The following is an 18,843-nucleotide window of genomic DNA, read 5'->3' as shown; positions in this document are numbered from 1 at the left end:
GAGGACTACATTGTTGGAAATAAAGGTTGGAGTCCACAAGCAACTAAGGTGACTTAGAATTTTTCATTTACTTTAGTAAGACTTTAGTATAAACTACATGGAATTTGCCCAGATTTTATTGGCATCAAGAAGGCTTACTTTGTAAAACTCTCAAATGTAAGGTGATGTATATTTCTCCATAATTAATAATAAGAAAAAAATCCTACATAATATCAAGAAGCCCTACAAACTGAGCTGTCTGGTACATTTAAAGAAGTGAACAAGACAAGAGCAGGTAAACTGTATGGATACATAGAGAGCATGCATATAACTTAGACATTTCACACAACTTCCTTGTATTTAAAATTCCTCAAAGGCAGGGGCCAGAAACTCTACTACTCTGCAGACTTCTTTTGCAATGAATGTTTCCAAGGTGCTCTGCAATTTTTAATATGTGTTGTCACATAAATCAAGTTGACATTGAAACTGCCACGTTGACTTTTGTTTCATAAATAATTTATTTCTCATATAAAGTTTAAATAAATAACTAATGCATAAATCAATTAAAAAATAGCTTAGTCTTTAACTGTCCATTGAAATCCATTGCATTGCATAGTCAGTTACTTCAAGAGCCTCTGCTGCTAAAGAGTCTCACCTCAAAGTCACATTGTCCCTTTCCAGAGCCACAGTGGGGAGATGTTCAGTCACGGAGGTAACCTGTTAGTCTCTTCAGGAAAGAAAAGTTCCTGAGGATTTGCACTCGAACGACTGTCCAGGCACACCTGTTGTACTCCTTGGACTTGAGGTACTGCCCGAGGTTGAAGTAATATTTCCTCAGGTGAAGATCGGTCGTGTCTCCCATAGTGGAGTTTTTCTTCTGCATTATTTCCTTCCGGATTGGCTCCAGACGATTCATCTGCCCATGGAGTTCCACAAGGAGGTGCTCAATGATGGTCTCAGACCAGCCAGTGCTGGAGAAGTCTCTGGTGAGAATATTGAAGATGTGCTGGAGCATCTCATACATGACCAATACGGCATCTTCCTTCCGGAACTGCTGTGCTTGCTTCATCTCCTCAGGCATCTGGAAGTCCATCCTGAACTCGAGGCAATGTTGAGGAGTTGAAGGTAACTGCCACAGGAGGTTCTGGCACACCTCAAGGCTCCGCCCTTGTTGGAATCGAAGCAAGCTGTAGCTCCTGGAAAGAGCTGTGGTGGAGAGACACAGCAGGAGAACCATCTGGAGGAGGCACCGGTAGGTCATGGTGAAATCAGGCACAGGTCTGCCTATTCTGCTAGAAGGTCCTGAAGCTGAGTCTTCAAGAGTTTGCAGAGTGCATGTCCTTCCTCCTTGAGTGTGGCCTACTTAAACAGGATGGCCCTCCATTCTTTCCATTTGAGAGGAATTTCCCACTTTCAGTTCTCCCTTTCACTTTTCCCGTGTCATTTGAATTATTCTTTGCCTCTAAAACTCTTTTTCTTTAAGCTCCTTGCTATTTTAATATATATATACCACATGGAAAAAAGATAGAGAAACTGAGAATTTCTAATGTTTTTTAAAGTTTCAATGAATTGCTGAATGTTAAAGAAAAATATAAGCCAAATCTTTTAAACTAGATTATTATAGGATTCTTTCATTTTGAAAAGATTTTTCTTTTTCTATTTTCATATTATGAGATTTGGGGAGAGGGAGCCTTGTTTGTAAGAGTTTCCTTTTTCAGAAGAATTAGGTTTAATTCTCAAATCTGCCATTACCAAACAACAATACTTGCAGTTTATGATTTTAAAAAAGATACCTACTTTTTTCTATCTAAAAGAGAATAATGTTAAACTAAGTTGATGAACAATAAATACATGATATATGTATGATTTAAATTAAATACATGCAGTTTATGATTTATAAAATGGCACCTATTTTTTTCTATCTAAAATAGAATGATGTTCCTAGAGGGGTGGGCGGGGGCAGGGAGGTTCCAGAGGGAAGGGGCATATGTATACCTGTGCCTGATTCATATTGCTATATGGCAGAAACCAACACAATATTGTAAAGCAATTATCATTCACTTAAAACTAAATATATTTAAATAAAAAGAAATAATAATGTATATAAAAAACAAAATAGAATGTTGTTAAACAAAGTTGTTCTGAATATTTTTGGAGGCCTTAGCCATGAGGAGCAAGACATCACATAACTTTATCAACCTTGTTGTTGTTTTTCAGGTGCTAAGTGAGGACCGACCTTTCATGACCCCGTGGGATGCAGAATGCCAGGCTTCCCTGTCCTTCAGTACCTCCCGGAGTTTGTTCAAACTCATTATCACTTCATGGTAGATGGATGGGGAAACAATGGAAACAGTGACAGACTTTCTTTGCTTGGGCTCCAAAACCAGTGCAGATGGTGACTGCAGCTAGGAAATTAAAAGATCACTTCTTTTTATATGAATGTGCAATTTAAAATTTTCTGGAGGCCACATCAACAGAGTAAACAGAAAAAAGATAATTTTAACAGTATATTTTACTTAACAATATTTCTAAATGTTATCATTTCAACATAAACCAATACAAAATTAGTAGTGAGGTAGTTACATTCTGCTTTTTCATAGTGCCTTCAAAATAGAGTACACGCTGTTAGTCATAGTACAGCTCAGGCTGGACTAGTCAAGCGCTCAGCTGGCCACATGGGGCTGTCGGCTCCACGGTGACCAACACAGCTCAAGATGGAGGGAGCAGTAGGAAAACAAGATCAATATTAAAAATCACCCACTTCTTTTTATATGAGCAATTAAAACTTGGAAAATGACATTTAAAAATGATACCATTGACGATAACATAAAGTGTCTACTACTGAGAAACTGTCATAGCCAGAGGGGCCTAAGAAGACGTGGCAATTAAAGGTAATGGGGCATCCTAAATGACATCCCAGAAGAGAAAAAGAACATTAGGTAAAAAACGAAGGAGACCTGGGAATTCCCCAGAGATCTAGTGGTTGGGACTCTATGCTTTCAGAGCAGGAGGCCCAAGTTCCATCCCTGGTCAGAGAACTAAGATCCCACAAGTCTCAGAACCAAAAATAAGAAACTCAATAAAAAGTTGCTACAACCAGAGTGTGTGTGGGAGGGGCCGGGGGAGGGAGAGGCATTAGGAGTTCTTCATAAAGTGTAGACTGGATAATTTTTAATAATAGTTTTTGACTGGACTGGCTCTTTGTGGCAGCAGGCGGGCTTTCTCCAGTTGGAGCAAGCGTGGGCTGCTCTCTGGCTGAGCTGCTCGGGCTTCTCCCTGCGGAGCTCTCTCCTGCTGCAGAGCACAAACTCCAGGGCCCAGCTCAGTAGTTGTGGTGCACAGGCACAGGGGCCTCTCAGCACATGTCATCCTCCCTGAGCGGGGCTGGGACCCAGGTCCCCTGCACTGGCAGGTGGGTTCTTAACCACTGGCCCACCAGGGAAGCCCTAGACTTGAATCCTTTTGAATGTAGCATTGACAGGCCCAATTACCTTCCCTTTTGGCCTCTAAGGACAAGTCTATAATTGAAATTTGATTCAGATTAGATGGCCAGAAACTAATGAAGAATCGAAGCTTTCTCTGTTACATTGAGATTGTCTTTTGTTCCACCTTGATCATCAATAAGGATTAAGCAACTTGCCCAACTAATTCTTCTTCTGAGTGAGCAAAAGACATGTAAGCATGTGATGAGGTGGTCAGCATCTGTGAGAAGGGAATACAGAGTCTACAATAGAGACTGCCAAGGTCACCTCCTACTGAGACTCACACTGTCATTTAGTGAGCAAATATTTAGCAAATGTTTCTTAACCACTTCATAAACAAAAGAAGCAAATGCTGCCAATTTATTGGACTATTTAAAAAATGGCTCTCAATAAAGTTTTGCTACTGGCTTGATTATATATTTTTCACTTTCTTTCTGAGGGTTTTTTCCCCAACATATTTATTATTTACTGTTGTTGCAAGAATGAATGAAACAGTTTTTTCATTACATTTTCTACTTTTTAATGGACTACGTTTTCCTTGCATTTTCATACACAAACATATATCAAAATAATTTTGGTTTTTAATCTGGCTAACTTTACAAATGCTAAATCTAAAAGTATTTGGTTGGATTTTCAAATTTTTAAATAAATATATATTGTCTGCAAAATCTCATGGATAGAGGAGCCTGGTAGGCTGCAGTCCATGGGGTCGCTAAGAGTCAGATAGGACTGAGCAACTTCACTTTCACTTTTCACTTTCATGCATTGGAGAAGGAAATGGCAACCCACTCCAGTGTTCTTGCCTGGAGAGTCCCAGGGACGGGGGAGCCTGGTGGACTGCCGTCTATGGGGTCCCACAGAGTCGGACACGACTGACGCGACTTAGCAGCAGCAGCAGTATATTGTCTGCAAATAAAAATTTTAATGGACTGAAGATGTCAAGGGTGATGATCATATAGAGCTACTGCTATTTGGTGTATAAATTTGTACTCTACAAAACATTTTGTAGCATAGTTGAAATATGCATAGCCAATGATCTAGTAACTCGAGCAATCACCCTGGGAAAAATCAAGTGAATATGCATCAGGATGTAAATAAAGAACATTTATACCAGCACCACTGATAACAGTACCAAACACAAAATGACATAAAATGCCTTAAATGGCATAAATAGATAAGTTGTTATCTATGCTTATAATAGGGTTGTTAATAACAAGATGTAAGAAGCACAATTAATGCACAAACATAGTTGTGAGTAAGAGAAACTCAACTCAAAAGAAAACACAAACCATTTGTATAAATGTATACAAAATTTACAAATATGCCAACTTAAACTGGAAACATTTTGCTCAGCAACCTAGAGAGCTCCTGTGAAGCTTCAGGACCACAATGGAAAGTCTGTCTCCAGCATGAGGGAAGAGCATGTCTTCCCACCTTTGAGCTGCGGCCTCACTCTTGCCCTCTCTCAGCACCTGAGGCTGACTGTGCCCAGGTTGGGGTTGCCCTGTGCTCACAGCCAACAGCTGGTGGGCCCAGAGCCCCTCCTCAGGCCTCCCACCTGGTGTGGAGAGGGACAATGTGCAGAGGGATCTAAGTGCTCTTGGTTGCTGTCTTCTCTGTTGCCCTTTCTCACACCCTGGACATCTTGTCACAGGCCTTGGATAGACTCATTGTGCAATTATTTTCTAGCTCACTTCAGGAGAAGGCAATGGCACCCCACTCCAGTACTCTTGCCTGGAAAATCCCATGGACAGAGGAGCCTGGAAGGCTGCAGTCCATGGGGTCGCCAAGAGTTGGACACGACTGAGCAACTTTACTTTCACTTTTCACTTTCATACACTGGAGAAGGAAATGGCAGCCCACTCCAGTGTTCTTGCTTGGAGAATCCCAGGGACGGGGGAGCCTGGTGGGCTGCTGTCTTTGGGGTCACACAGAGTCGGACATGACTGAAGTGACTTAGCAGTAGCAGTCAGGATGCAGCTGGAACTAGGTACTTGGCTGAAGGCCTCTCTGCCTAGCATTCTAACTCCTCCAGAACATCCCCAACCAGAAGATCCCACACTCTGCACCCTTGTCACTCTAAGAATGTTCCCATCAGAGGGTCGATGGCCCAGGAACAGGCAGGAGCAGCACAGGCCTTGTTTTCACTGTTTGCTGCCAGGACCCGCTGCTGCTGGACACTCAGACTGGCCCTTCCAGAACATGCCCATCTGCATCAAGCCTGCAATTACTTCAGATTCCAGGCCTTTCTCTGAGCTGGACTCTAATTCTCAGAATCACTGTCAGGGGTGCAGTGAGTCAGGCTAACCCAAGGTTGAGAAAACGGTTAAAAGGGACAACGCATTGGCTGCAGCTGCTGAACAAGCCTCAGAGGCCGCCCTCTGCTGACATGTGAGCAAGTCCCACTGTGTAGATTCTGGGTTAGTTTCCTGTCTCTGAGGCAGTTTCTGAATCTTCCTTAAAGTGAAACAGCCCAAAGAAAAGCAATCTACATACTCAAAACTGACAAGTGACTTGAGTTTTGTTTCATCATCAGAGATTGCGTCATGAACCCCAGAAGGCAAAAATAGCAAGGAAGTTGATGCAACAAGTGAAAAGGAAACTAAATGCAAGCTGCCAAAAGGGATTTCAGGATCCAGCCTGGGAATCCCCTCTGGGCTGGCCTCCTGGCTGAGTTGAGTGCTCAGAGCAGAGGATCCTCCTGACTGCCTGCCAGACGCCTGTGTCTTCCTGACTGATTCTCTGAGGAGGACCAAGAATCCAGTGAGGGTGGGAGTGAGTCTTGTGGACAGCTGGCCTGTGTGCCACATAGGAATGTTTCCGTCTTGAACTCTGGGTATTGTTGCAACAGGCTTGGCCTCCTCATCCCAGTGAATGGCTGTTTCTCCTCTCACTGTGCGGTGGGTGAGCTGCAGAAATGTGTCTCTGAACAGCTCTCTGGGAACTGCTTCATCTTCCTGACCACAGATCCAGAACCTCAGGAAATAATCTTCTAACCAGATTCAAATAAAAGAGTTAATATGTAAGGAGCATTTGGGAAGAGTCTGGTACCATTCTGAGCATGCGCTATAATTTAAGGCAATTAAGCTTACCACACTTTCAAGACAAGTTATTATGATTATCTTAGTTTTGCAGTTAACACATAAGGCAGCAATTTATAACTAGCAATCTATTTTTATGTACTGCTGCTGCTAATGAAGAAAAATCACAAAGATCTATTTGCAAGGGACCTGCCTCTTGAGAAACATATATGCAGGTCAGGAAGTAACAGTTAGAACTGGACATGGAACAACAGACTGGTTCCAAATAGGAAAAGGAGTAAGTCAAGGCTGTATATTGTCACCCTGCTTATTTAACTTATGTGCAGAGTACATCATGAGAAACGCTGGGCTGGAAGAAGCACAAGCTGGAATCAAGATTGCCGGGAGAAATATCAATAACCTGAAATATGCAGATGACACCACCCTTATGGCAGAAGGTGGAACTCAAAAGCCTCTTGATGAAAGTGAAAGAGGAGAGTGAAAATGTTGGCTTAAAGCTCAACATTCAGAGAACGAAGATCATGGCATCTTGTCCCATCACTTCATGGGAATAGATGGGGAAACAGTGGAAACAGTGTCAGACTTTATTTTGGGGGGGCTCCAAAATCACTGCTGATGTTGACTGCAGCCATGAAATTAAAAGATGCTTACTCATTGGAAGTAAAGTTATGACCAGCCTAGATAGCATCTTGTAAAGCAGAGACATTACTTTGCCAGCAAAGGTCCGTCTAGTCAAGGCTATGGTTTTTCCTGGGGTCATGTGTAAATGTGAGAGTTGGACTGTGAAGAAAGCTGAGTGCTGAAGAATTGATGCTTTTGAACTGTGGTGTTGGAGAAGACTCTTGAGAGTCCCTTGGACTGCAAGAAGATCCAACCAGTCCATTCTGAAGGAGATCAGCCCTGGAATTTCTTTGTAGGGAATGATGCTCAAGCTGAAACTTTAGTACTTTGGCCACCTCATGCAAAGATTGACTCATTGGAAAAGACTCTGATGCTGGGAGGGATTGGGGACAGAAGGAGAAGGGGACAACAGAGGATGAGATGGCTGGATGGCATCACTGACTCGATGGACGTGAGTTTGAGTGAAGTCTGGGAGTTGGTGATAGACAGGGAGGCCTGGCATGCTGTGATTCATGGGATTGCAAGGAGTCAGACATGACTGAGCGACTGAACTGAACTGATAAATAAATGAGAAACTGAAGTATATGAGAAATGGATATAAATGTATATTTATATGGTATACATTAGTATGTCCATATGTATACATTTGTTAACTACATATGAAAATGTCTAGAAGGATACCCATTAAATTGTTAACTGTATAGGATTACGGTGAATCCTCCTAGAAGTCAAGGGTAGGCATTCCTTTGTATGAATTATTTAAAAGTTTAGCGATGACATGTGTGTTTAGTATATATAAATAAGCTTAAGAAACCCTTTTACTTCTTTAGAGTCATATTGATCATGGCAGCTACTGGTTCTCACATCTCTTAGTTGTCTCTGCATTCCCCAGCCTGCCTTGGTCTTCTTGCCTCCATTTGAACAGTTTAGGAAGACTCTTTTCTCAGGAGTGGCCAAGTGTAGAAAACTTACTCCCCCTTCCTCATCCTACTCCAGGATCCTAGATTCCACATATGCAGATTGACCTCCCATGATGTATGTGCTGCTGCTGCTGCTAAGTCACTTCAGTTGTGTCCGACTCTGTGAGACCCCGTAGACGGCAGCCCACCAGGCTCCCCCGTCGCCAGTGATTCTCACTGTCCTGATGATTTCTGCCAGGAGCGCTTGATGCCTCTTGTGTGATTTGGACTCATTGAATCCAAACAGTAATTGTATGAAAACCACTCTTGCTGTCCTCATATTAAAGATGGGGAAACTGACCTGTTGTGTTTGTGAGACTTTTCAAGGTTACAGTGTTGGTAACTAGCAGAGCTGGGATTCAGAGGTTTTGGAATTTCTAGAACTCTCCTCTCACTTGGGCTCTCTTCCTGGGGCTTCCACTCTGACTACACCATGCAGCTAGAAACCAGCACAGAACAGAGCTCGTGTGTGGAGGCAGTGAAGTTACTGTGGAAGGGAGTAAATTGCTCAGTAAGGCAGTCCTGAGGAGAAGGCGGGAGAGAGAGCAACAGGAGTCAGGAGCAGCCAGTCAGCAGGGTGAGTCCTCAGCTTTCCCGCAGGGGGTGACTGCTTCCCTCAGATATGTGCATCAACCATTCTTTAACGAGTGGGTATAAATTAGTTATGCCTGTGACATCGAGACTAGCCATTTTCTACAATTCATAATCTCCTTTCTACCTTTTTTCTCTTTGGCACCCTCCACAGCTTATAGGATCTTAGTTCCTCAACCAGGCTCCCTGGAGGAAAAACTCAGAGTCCTAACAACTGCACCACAGAAGATTCTCAGAATTCCACCTTTTGACAGACATTTGTTAGAAAGTGATAGAACTGCTGCACCGTATAAAGTGAACAAATACCATTTTGTGATAGGTATTTGAAGACAAGAATTTAGGTTTCCAAAATAAAAACTCAAGAAATTTATCTTGATAACTATTTAATAAATAAACCAAATAACAATTTTAATAAAATAGAGAAATATATCTTCTAGATTTTACTACAATGTAAACATACAGATTTTTATATGAAAATATAAATATGATATAAAATATTCCATTACCTAAATAAATAAAGAATAAATAAATAACATCAGGGAGGTCATCGCTTATGGATTGATACCCCTGCACTTGATTTCTTTTATATCTACATGCTTATTACTACAGACATGTATTGGCTGAGTAAATTCAACAAATTTGGTGGCTAAAGCAGAATTCAGAGTCTTCTGAAATGACCCCAGGTGAGTTTCCAAGGATGACGGGGCATCTTCATCAGAAAGAGTCATGTCAAGGTGAGCTCAGGTCTCCATCCATCATTCTTAACCTTTCTTGCAAGCTGACTGATGAAGACAAGGATCTCATGATTTCCACTCTGACGATTTCCCAGGCGCAGTCTCTGTATCCCTTCTCTTTCAGGTAGACATGGATGCCCTGGAAGTAGCTCTTCACGGCCAGGGTGGGGCCCGTCCTTCCCAGGGCAGAGTCTTCCTCTCCCATCACCTGCCCCAGGCAGGCGTCCAGGTCATCCAGCTGCTGATGGAGGCCAGTGCGGAGCTGCTTCAGGAGGGTGGTGTCCCAGGCAGCAGAGGCGCGCTCTGTGTGGAAGAGGTTGAAGCTCTGCTGGAGCATCTCATGGAGCACAGAGATGGCCTGGGCCTCCTGGAGCTGGCCACCCTCCACCATCTCCTGGGGGAAAGCGAAGTCTTTTCTGTCCTGCAGACAGAAGCGAGGGGAGAGTCTCCTCATTTGGCCCAGGAGTCTGAGGTTCTTCGTGCCAAACAGCACGTGGTTCTGAGACAGGTCACAGCCCAGGGATCCTCCCGGGCCATAGCTGACCAGCACCAGGGCCATGAGTAGAGAGAGCACGAAGGCCATGGGGAAGATGTGGCTGCTACTGGGCTGGCTGAGACGGCGTCTGGTGGAACCTTGAGGTAGGTTCTCTGATGCCATGCTTTCTAAGCGAGGCCATTAAATAGGGAACATGGTAATTTTCATTTTCTAATCATTTCTATGCACTTTTACTTCCTTTTTTGGTTTTCTGTTATGTATTCTCAAGACAGTCAAAGAAACGTTCTTCCTTCTAGACTATTAATTTTGCCTTTTCCTAGTCACTTCAGATGTGCCCACCCAAATGGATGTTTTTCAATCAAATGAGAAAGTCTTTCTCTTAAGTCAGAATTGATGGACATCTGTAATTACACGTTATTGCCGTTTATCTCTCATGCATAAGTGTTGCTCTCCTCTCATCCAAGAATGTATTTTTGGCTTGCTCTGAAGCTCCATTTTTCCCTCTTAGGTTCCTTAGGAAGCCAGGCTCTGTCTGCTCTATGGATTCCGTATATAAGGGATTTACCAGATCAGTCTGGCAGTTAAGCTCTTGGAAACAAATGGTGAGTTTTCTTTAGTGTTTGATTTAGAGAAGAGGCTGATTATTATCAGTCCTTGAATTCCTCCCACATTTCTCTTCCTTCTAGAACATGTCCTGCAGATCCCTGCCCTTCAGGGAACCATGAGGGAAGCACTATTACAGACATCACCCTTCTTTCCACCTTTTTCTTGCTGGAGACCTGTCGTCCTCCACAGACTGGGCCAATACCCCCACCAGAATCCTGGTTCTTCTCAGGGAACATGGGTGAGGAGACTCTACATCCAGGATAATTGTATTTTCCCAGGAGCACCTCACTCACAAGGGAGAGATCACATGGAGCCACCCCTGTCCTCTGGAGTGACAGTGTCCCCTTGTTCACCTGCTGGACTCTCGCCCTCCCTGAGGGCAGGCTCACCACATCCTGAGGACTCGAAAATCTCCTTTCTGTGGAGGGCTTATTGACTGGTTGGGAAAATAAATTGTCTTCCCGAAACCCCAACCTCTCCCCTGGAGTTTTTGTGTGAAGGACCCTAGTGCTCAGTGGTGACCTCCTCTTCTCCTGACCCGTGTCCCCAGGTGTCTAAAGTGTCAGCAGTGCTCAGATGCTGAGGGCAGAAGTGTGTTTGTGCAAGTTAGTGGAGGAGTTTCCAACTGCAATTGTTTTCCTTTTAGTAGATCAATAATATTGACTTTGCCAGGTATAGGTTTTATTATTCAACACTTTTACTTAAACTCTTCAACTCTTGTTCTGCTCAGAGTTTCTGAGCTGGAGGAAGGAGATTCAGTGATGGGGTTGTCTCTTATTGGAAGCTTATGTCTCAGAATCTAATGAGATTCGGTCATTGATTCAGGCAGTTGATTCTACTGGGCATCTCTGTTCCTCTGTTTCTGTCTCCTCTGAGATTGCAGGGCAGTGAGATCTGGGGCACTGGATCAGAAGAAATAGCCTTCTTTCCTTTACTCGAGTGTAATTTTTCATTTAAACATTTTATATACACACTTAGTGACTTATTGGACAATGTTGGTATTCCTGCCTCTGCTCTGGTTCTATTTCATGATGAGGTGAGAACAAGAAAGGGAAGTAAAGAAGCCAGAGAGGCTGCATCTCTTTCACTTTCAAGACGTTAGATTTCTTTTTTGTTTCTCTTTGCAACTTTCCTAGAAAGTAAACTTCCACAGTTGTTTTGTGGGCAAGAAGAAAACAAGGGTAAGTCTCAATGTCCTGAGTATGAAAGAAGGGAAGGGCTTTTCCCCTGAGGTAATGATGTATTATTCTGAGTTAGCAAACTGCAGTGCAGCACAGCTGGGGAGCAGGCTGTGGCAGAGGGGAAGGATGAGGCCAACATGAACAACAGAAAGACTGGGACAGGGCTGCTTCTTACAGAAGCTCAATGAAGGCCAAGTCCTGAGTCAGTTGCCTGCCCTCAGCTTTGTAAGACCAGCTAGCTGATTTTCCTTTTCTTTAATCCACATGTCATCAGTATAAGCGGAGAAGGAAGAGAGACGGGCACTCAGAACCCCATTTGCTAGAACACAAACCCTTTCTGGCAGGGTTTAGGAGACCAGCCTTGCCTAGCATCTGTGTAGTTGATAAATCCATTTGGGTAATGAGAAGATGCTTCAAAAAAACTAGAATGACAGGGAATGAAATGATTCCAAAAGATCCTGATCTTAATCTGGGTAACAGTAAAATTATGATATTAAAAGTAATAGCTAATTTTATTGATTACTAAAATTAAAAGACGCTTACTCCTTGGAAGGAAACTTATGAGCAACCTAGATAGCATATTCAAAAGCAGAGACATGACTTTGTCAACAAACGTCCGTCTAGTCAAGGCTATGGTTTTTCCAGTAGTCATGTATGGATGTGAGAGTTGGACTGTGAAGACAGCTGAGCGCCGAAGAATTGATACTTTTGAACTGTGGTGTTGGAGAAGACTCTTGTGAGTCTCATGGCCTGCAAGGAGATCCAACCAGTCCATTCTAAAGGAGATCATTCCTGGGATTTCTTTGGAAGGAATGATGCTAAAGCTGAAACTCCAGTACTTTGGCCACCTCATGCGAAGAGTTGACTCATTGGAAAAGACTCTGATGCTGGGAGGGATTGGGGGCAGGAGGAGAAGGGGATGACAGAGGATGAGATGGCTGGATGGCATCGCTGAGTCGATGGACATGAGTTTGAGTGAACTCCGGGAGTTGGTGATGGAAAGGGAGGCCTGGCGTGCTGCAGTTCATTGGGTCGCAAAGAGTCGGACACAACTGAGCGACTGAACTGAACTGAGCTGTACCCTAACAATCCCCCTAATATTCCAGTTTGTGATATGATCATATTGATGGGTTGGGTTTCTGTGGGTTTATAAATTTTTAAAAAATATTTATTTTATGTCCTTATTTGGCAGGGCCATGTCTTATTTGAAGCATGCTGGATCTTGGATCTTCCTTGCTTCGTGCAGGATTTTCACTTGGGCCATGGGAAGTCTTGCTTGCCACATGCAGGATCTAGTTCCCTGACCAGAGATCCAACTCAGGCTTCCTGCTGTGGGAGCATGGAGTCCTGGCCACTGGACCATCAGGGAGTCTCGAGGGGGAGGGTTTCGATATATGAATTTGGGGAACACACACGCATTCAGTCTGTGACATGGTAATAAGAAGATACCAAGGTATTGTGTTTATGGCAAGGATTCCTTAGGATCTATTTCATTCTTGGTATTTATTTGAGGAGAAAGAACACATTCCCTGATGCTACCCTACCTTTTTATGGCATATCCATCCTGGATTGTTTACTCATTAAATGTTATAAATGTTATACTGTGAACCTAATTACCAAGGACCTACCAGGCTTCCCTGGTGGCTCAGATGGTAAAGAATCTGCCTGCAATGCAGGAGACCAGGGTTCAATCCCTGAGTCGGGAAGATCCCCTGGAGAAGGAAATGGTAACCCACTCCAGTATTCTTGCTTGGAGAATTCCATGGGCAGAGGAGCCCGACAGGCTATAGTTCACGGGGTCACCAAATGTCAGACTCGACTGAGCCACTAACACTTTCACCAGACAAATTCCCCAGACACTCAGTGTTCATCAAAAATGACAGTGACAACAGCTACAAATTCCTTAGCCTCTAAAGGGACTCACTTAATCCTTCCAACATAGTGAAATGAGTTAATATTCTCCTTTCCAAGAGCCCCCTGCTAAGACTTTATGTGAATGAACCAATCTAATAATGAAGGTCAGATTCCACACTCCCATCCACAGCATAAACACCTGAGCCCACTGCGTGTACTGAACTCTCACTTATTTCCCTCTTTTGCCTCTAACACAAGCTGTCCCTATGTTGTTTCATACCTCAATGTTACAAATCTCTTATTTCCATTAATGTCTCCCTCCAAATTCTCGATAAGCTGAGCGATTTACAAAGTATCCTGATTATTTTGTATAAGAAGCAAAATGAAATTATCAAGTGGTAGTTATTACTGAGAGTCTAACTGTGCTTGACAAAATTAATAATTCTAATAATTATAAAAGAATCGCATTTAACTGTCCAAGAGGACTCATAGATTGTTAAGTGATCCTCACCATAAAATTGAGATACATGATGGACAAGATCCTTGAGAGTGATGACCCCTGCTCAGATTGGATTACAAACGATTCAGTGAATCCTCTGTAGAAAACTCCAAACTGATGGTACTTGTGGCTCTAGGTAAAGCATACTTGCTGCTACCAAATTACCTGAATATGGGAAATGACTGGAAGAATAGAAGACGACGTCCGGACAGAAACCTGCCTGATACTGTGACCCTCCAGTGGGAAGGAAGACTTGGGGACAAGACTGAGACTTAAAGGCGCCCCAAGGGAAGAAGAAAATTATTTCATTCACTATTAATATAAAAGGTAAATTTCTCCTGTAATGTTAATTGTCTGAAAAATCTTTTAAAATATATACATCTTAAACTCACATCAAGTTGAAATATTTTCCTTATGCCACAACAGTACTTGTAAGTTGCTGGCTTTAATGGAAGCAAAATCCTCAGTAATGTTTTCAAAATTGCTACTTCGTATATATCTCTCTTCACTGAGGGAATGCCATATTTGACAAATTATGACCCAGTCAGTTCAGTTCAGTTGCTCAGTTGTGTCTGACTCTTTGCGACCCCATGAATTGCAGCACTCCGGGCCTCCCTGTCCATCACCAATTGCTTTAACATTACATATTTGCTCTAAATAAATGACTGTTGGAGAACTGAAGGGAATGCGGCAAGGGTCACGAAACATGTAAACGTCACGTTAAAAGTAACGCATCAATCCAATCAGTTTGAGACCCAAATTGATGAAGATTGAAATAATAAATATTAATAGAATCTGCTTAAACTTAAAAGAAACTGTTGATTTATTTAAAACACAAACTCCACTGTAACTTGCAGGAGGGAAAAACCCTAAAATCAAATAATACTAAATACTTAATACAAAACAAGGACAACACACAGGCAGGCCAAAACAGAGCAAGAAAGTATAATGAAGGAAATAATTAGAGGAAACAATTGAATATAAATGAGATCTTTTTCATTAACATAATGTTGGTATACTTCAGAATTTAAAAAAAAGTTACATTTGAGAAAGTAGGTCAATATATATAAGAAAAATATGGAATTTATAATTAAATATAAAAACGCGTGAGCTAAATTTCAAATGGTATAAACACTGAGAAAAGAATGTAACGTTATGAAGCAACGTGAACAGAAACACAGCGGCACTGGTTTCCCCTGAGTGCTGTGCTTGAGCTGAGTCGCTTCAGTTGTGTCTGACTCTTTGTGACCCCATGGAGCACAGGCTGCCAGGCTCTTCTGTCCATGGGATTCTCCAGGCAAGAATCCTGGAGTGGGTTGCCATGCCCTCCTCCAGGGGAGTTTCCTGCCCAGGGATCAAACTGGTGTCTCCTATTGTCTCCTGAATTGGCAGGCAAGTTCTCTACCATTAGTTCCACCTGGGAAGCCCAGCATAATGCTGCTGCTGCTGCTAAGCTGCTTCAGTCGTGTCCGATTCTGTGTGACCCCAGAGATGGCAGCCCACCAGGCTCCCCCGTCCCTGGGATTCTCCAGGCAAGAACACTGGAGTGGGTTGCCATTTCCTTCTCCAATGCATGAAAGTGAAAAGTGAAAGTGAAGTCGCTCAGTTGTGTCCGACTCCTAGCAACCCCATGGACTGCAGCCTACTAGGCTCCCCCGTCGCTCGGATTCTCCAGGCAAGAGTACTGGAGTGGGGTGCCATTGCCTTCTCCAAGCATAATGCTATTAGTCTGTAAAAAACCGTATAGAAAAGTAATAAAGAGAAGATTTCAAAATGTGATTTAGAAGAGGAAATTAGTGATCAACATGCTTGAGCCCTTAACCTAGAATAGGAAATATAATTTGTTACAAATATTTATAAATCATTCATGAAAATTATCATACATTAGACTTACCCACAAGTTATCCATAAAGATGGAAGTCTAACACCTCAAAATAACCATTTTGTCCTGACCTGGATGTCAGATTCTTTTATGGATCAGAGATTGGGGGGAGGTGAGGAAACAAAGTAAAAGGACCTTTTAATTCCTGTAAACATCTCCCAGAATGTCTAGTAAGCCTCAGGTAGGGGCGTGTGTTAATTGCACTTCCTTACAATCATTTCATGGGTGGTGTGAAATGGAATATCTCATGTCACGTCAACAAACAAAGATGTCACATCTATCTGTGATTCTGGCCTTCCCAAATGTGAATTTCTGTTCCACCTGGTAAGTAGCTAAGTAGGGCACCTGTGCCATTGCCACACAAAGAATCACAGTCCTTCACAGATGGGTGGGGTCAGCTTATTCCCTGAGGCAGGCCTTTATGGTTGGTTCAGTTCAGTTCAGTTCAGTCACTCAGTCACATCCATCTCTTTGCAACCACATGGACCGCAGCACTCCAGGCCTCCCTGTCCATCACCAACTCCCGGAGTTTATTCAAACTCATGTTCATTGAGTCAGTGATGCCATCCAGCCATCTCATCCTCTGTCACGCCCTTCTCCTCCCAATTTTAATCTTTCCCAGCATCAGGGTCTTTTTCAATGAGTCAGTTCTTTGTATCAGGTGTCCAAAGTGTTGGAGTCAGTCCTTTCAATGAATATTCAGGACTGATTTCCTTTAGGACGGATTGGTTGGATCTCCTTGCTGTCCAAGGGACTCTCAAGAGTCTTCTCCAACATCACAATTCAAAAGCATCAGTTCTTTGGTGCTCAGCTTTCTTTATAGTCCAACTCTCACATCCATACATGAATACCGGGAAAAGCATAGCTTTGACTACATGGACCTTTGTTGGCAATGTCTCTGCTTTTTAATAAGTTGTCTAGATTGGTCATAACTTTTCTTCCAAGGAGCAAGCATCTTTTAATTTCATGGCTGCAGTCACCATCTGCAGTGATTTTGGAGCCCCCCCAAAATAAAGTCTGTCACTGTTTCCCCATCTATTTTCCATGAAGTGATGGGACCAGATGGCATGATCTTAGTTTTCTGGATGTTGAGTTTTAAGCTGATGTTTTCACTCGCCTCTTTCAGATGATCAATCCTCCAAAATTCACTTTCAAGAAAATAAAGTGCAACCCCCGCTCCCTCCAAGTGTTCAGGTGTTTAGAATGTGTCTTTGCTGCTTTTCTGCAGTGTAAGGTGAGTGCAGAGGAAATGAGAGTGAGTTGGGCAGTCAGGCAAGAAAAGGGAAGTTTACTAGAGGGAAAGAAGAGGGTGACTGGCCCTTAAGGAGAACCAGCTTCCTCCCTTTCTGACAGGGTCCTACTTATACCCCACCAATGAAAAATTTTCCTGAAGGAATGGTGAATTTTTAGCCTGTAGTTGAGTCCTGTGGTCACATAGCTGGAGGTCTGGAATCTGGTGGTCTTGTAGCTTTGAGAAGATAGGCGTCAGTGAGAAAGCAGAATGCCATTTGGGCAATTTGGTCAGTCTCAAGATCACTGTAATTTTATTCTCTGTTTGCAAGGTCGACATAATGAGTCATCGCATCAATGAGACCCCATGTGGGCCCTATCAGGCAGCCTCTCTGTATTAGTCCAGGTAATTGTCCTTGCTATGTCTAAGCAGCCCACTTTTCTTTGCTACTTTTGTATAATTTTCATATTGTTACCTCTTCTTTGTCATTTGTATTTCACTTGGTAAAAGCTGTCCTAACGCTTCTGCAGTCTTTTCTATTTCAATTTTGAGGTTTGTTGCAAAAATAAAGGAAGGGAAAATGTAAGTGGAAAGAAGAGGAGATGTATTTCTTCTATGATTTTTCAAGATATCAAAACTTTCCACTCTCATTGAACGTTCCTAGAAAGTAAAAGTAAGCAGTGAATGAAAAAGTAATGCACAAAGGTAAAAGGGAAGTAAACAGTGTAATTGAAAAAACAACAACAACAACAAACTATAGTGACATCTTCTCTGTTCAAATGACAAAACGTCACTTAACTACACAAATGGGGATGAAGGGCTCTACAGATGACAATTTCAGACTGCCCCATGTGAGACTGTTTAGCTGCAGACAGAGCCAGAGGAGCATAGCAGGCTCTTAGGCTGAGTGTTACCTAAGAGGCCGCTGCTGCTGCTGCTAAGTCGCTTCAGTCGTGTCCGACTCAAGAGGCTAGTTGTCAGCTTTGCTAACTCCCAGTATCTATTTATTTATTTTTATTTGTCTGTTTACATTACTCACTCTTCATGGATGTTATCTGATTCTGAGGATATAGGCCAATTAACTCACCATGAAAGAGACTAGGTCACAGATTGGACAGCCATTTTATTCATGTGTAAGAGGTCCACTGTTACCTGGAAGCTACTAGGTATAAGTGATTTGGACAGGACGTCGTGTTCACGTAAGAGATGAGATTAGATGTAATAATGTTGACCACTGAGCTGAGAATTGAAGGAAGGGAAGCAGGTCATCTCAGGGAAACTCGATCCAGTTCCCATAGTTGGATGTGTGAATTTTCTCTCTCGTGGGAACGGCTAGTAGATACTGAATGCCTCTATGTCTTGTCCAGGTATGGTCAGAAGCATGCTATGTCATTCAATCTTCCCAACAATCCAGTGAAACACATATGACTATCATTTCCATGCAAGAAGAAAACCAGGGTGCTGAAGGTCACAGAGCCAGCATAGAATGGAGCTGGGACATCAGCCTAGGCAATCTTGCCCCCATGTCCAGTGTCTTAAGCACTGGACCGAGCTGTCTCCTCTGACAAAGTGCTTCCTATTTCAGAGGAACTTAGTAAGTTCTTCCTCTCCAATTCCTATTCTTCTTTGTCACAAAAGTGTCATTTGTTCATTCCAGGAACATTACAATCATTACACTACAATTGAA

At 42.7% G+C, this 18,843-nt stretch overlaps 2 protein-coding genes across 2 annotated transcripts; both read right to left on the bottom strand.

The window, feature by feature from the left end:
• Positions 1-679: 679 nt before the first annotated feature.
• On the bottom strand, positions 680-1,240 carry LOC138433652 (interferon beta-2-like). Its single transcript, XM_069576676.1, has one exon. It carries the CDS (start codon positions 1,238-1,240, stop codon positions 680-682), a length of 561 nt encoding a protein of 186 aa, XP_069432777.1.
• An 8,162-nt stretch (positions 1,241-9,402) lies between these two features.
• Positions 9,403-9,990, bottom strand: LOC138434582 (interferon omega-1-like). The gene has a single exon (XM_069579395.1). The coding sequence runs from the start codon at positions 9,988-9,990 to the stop codon at positions 9,403-9,405; it is 588 nt and encodes a 195-aa protein (XP_069435496.1).
• Between the last annotated feature and the right edge of the window lie 8,853 nt (positions 9,991-18,843).

Source organism: Ovis canadensis, chromosome 2, assembly GCF_042477335.2.
Source record: "Ovis canadensis isolate MfBH-ARS-UI-01 breed Bighorn chromosome 2, ARS-UI_OviCan_v2, whole genome shotgun sequence".
Taxonomy (NCBI): domain Eukaryota; kingdom Metazoa; phylum Chordata; class Mammalia; order Artiodactyla; family Bovidae; genus Ovis; species Ovis canadensis.
Note: the sequence above shows the minus strand (reverse complement) of the source record. Positions and strands in the feature narration are given on the sequence as shown.

What these genes read in the sequence shown, in the direction of transcription:
- LOC138434582 (XM_069579395.1), bottom strand. Translation starts at nt 9,990, where the DNA reads ATGGCCTTCGTGCTCTCTCTACTCATGGCCCTGGTGCTGGTCAGCTAT.
- LOC138433652 (XM_069576676.1), bottom strand. Translation starts at nt 1,240, where the DNA reads ATGACCTACCGGTGCCTCCTCCAGATGGTTCTCCTGCTGTGTCTCTCC.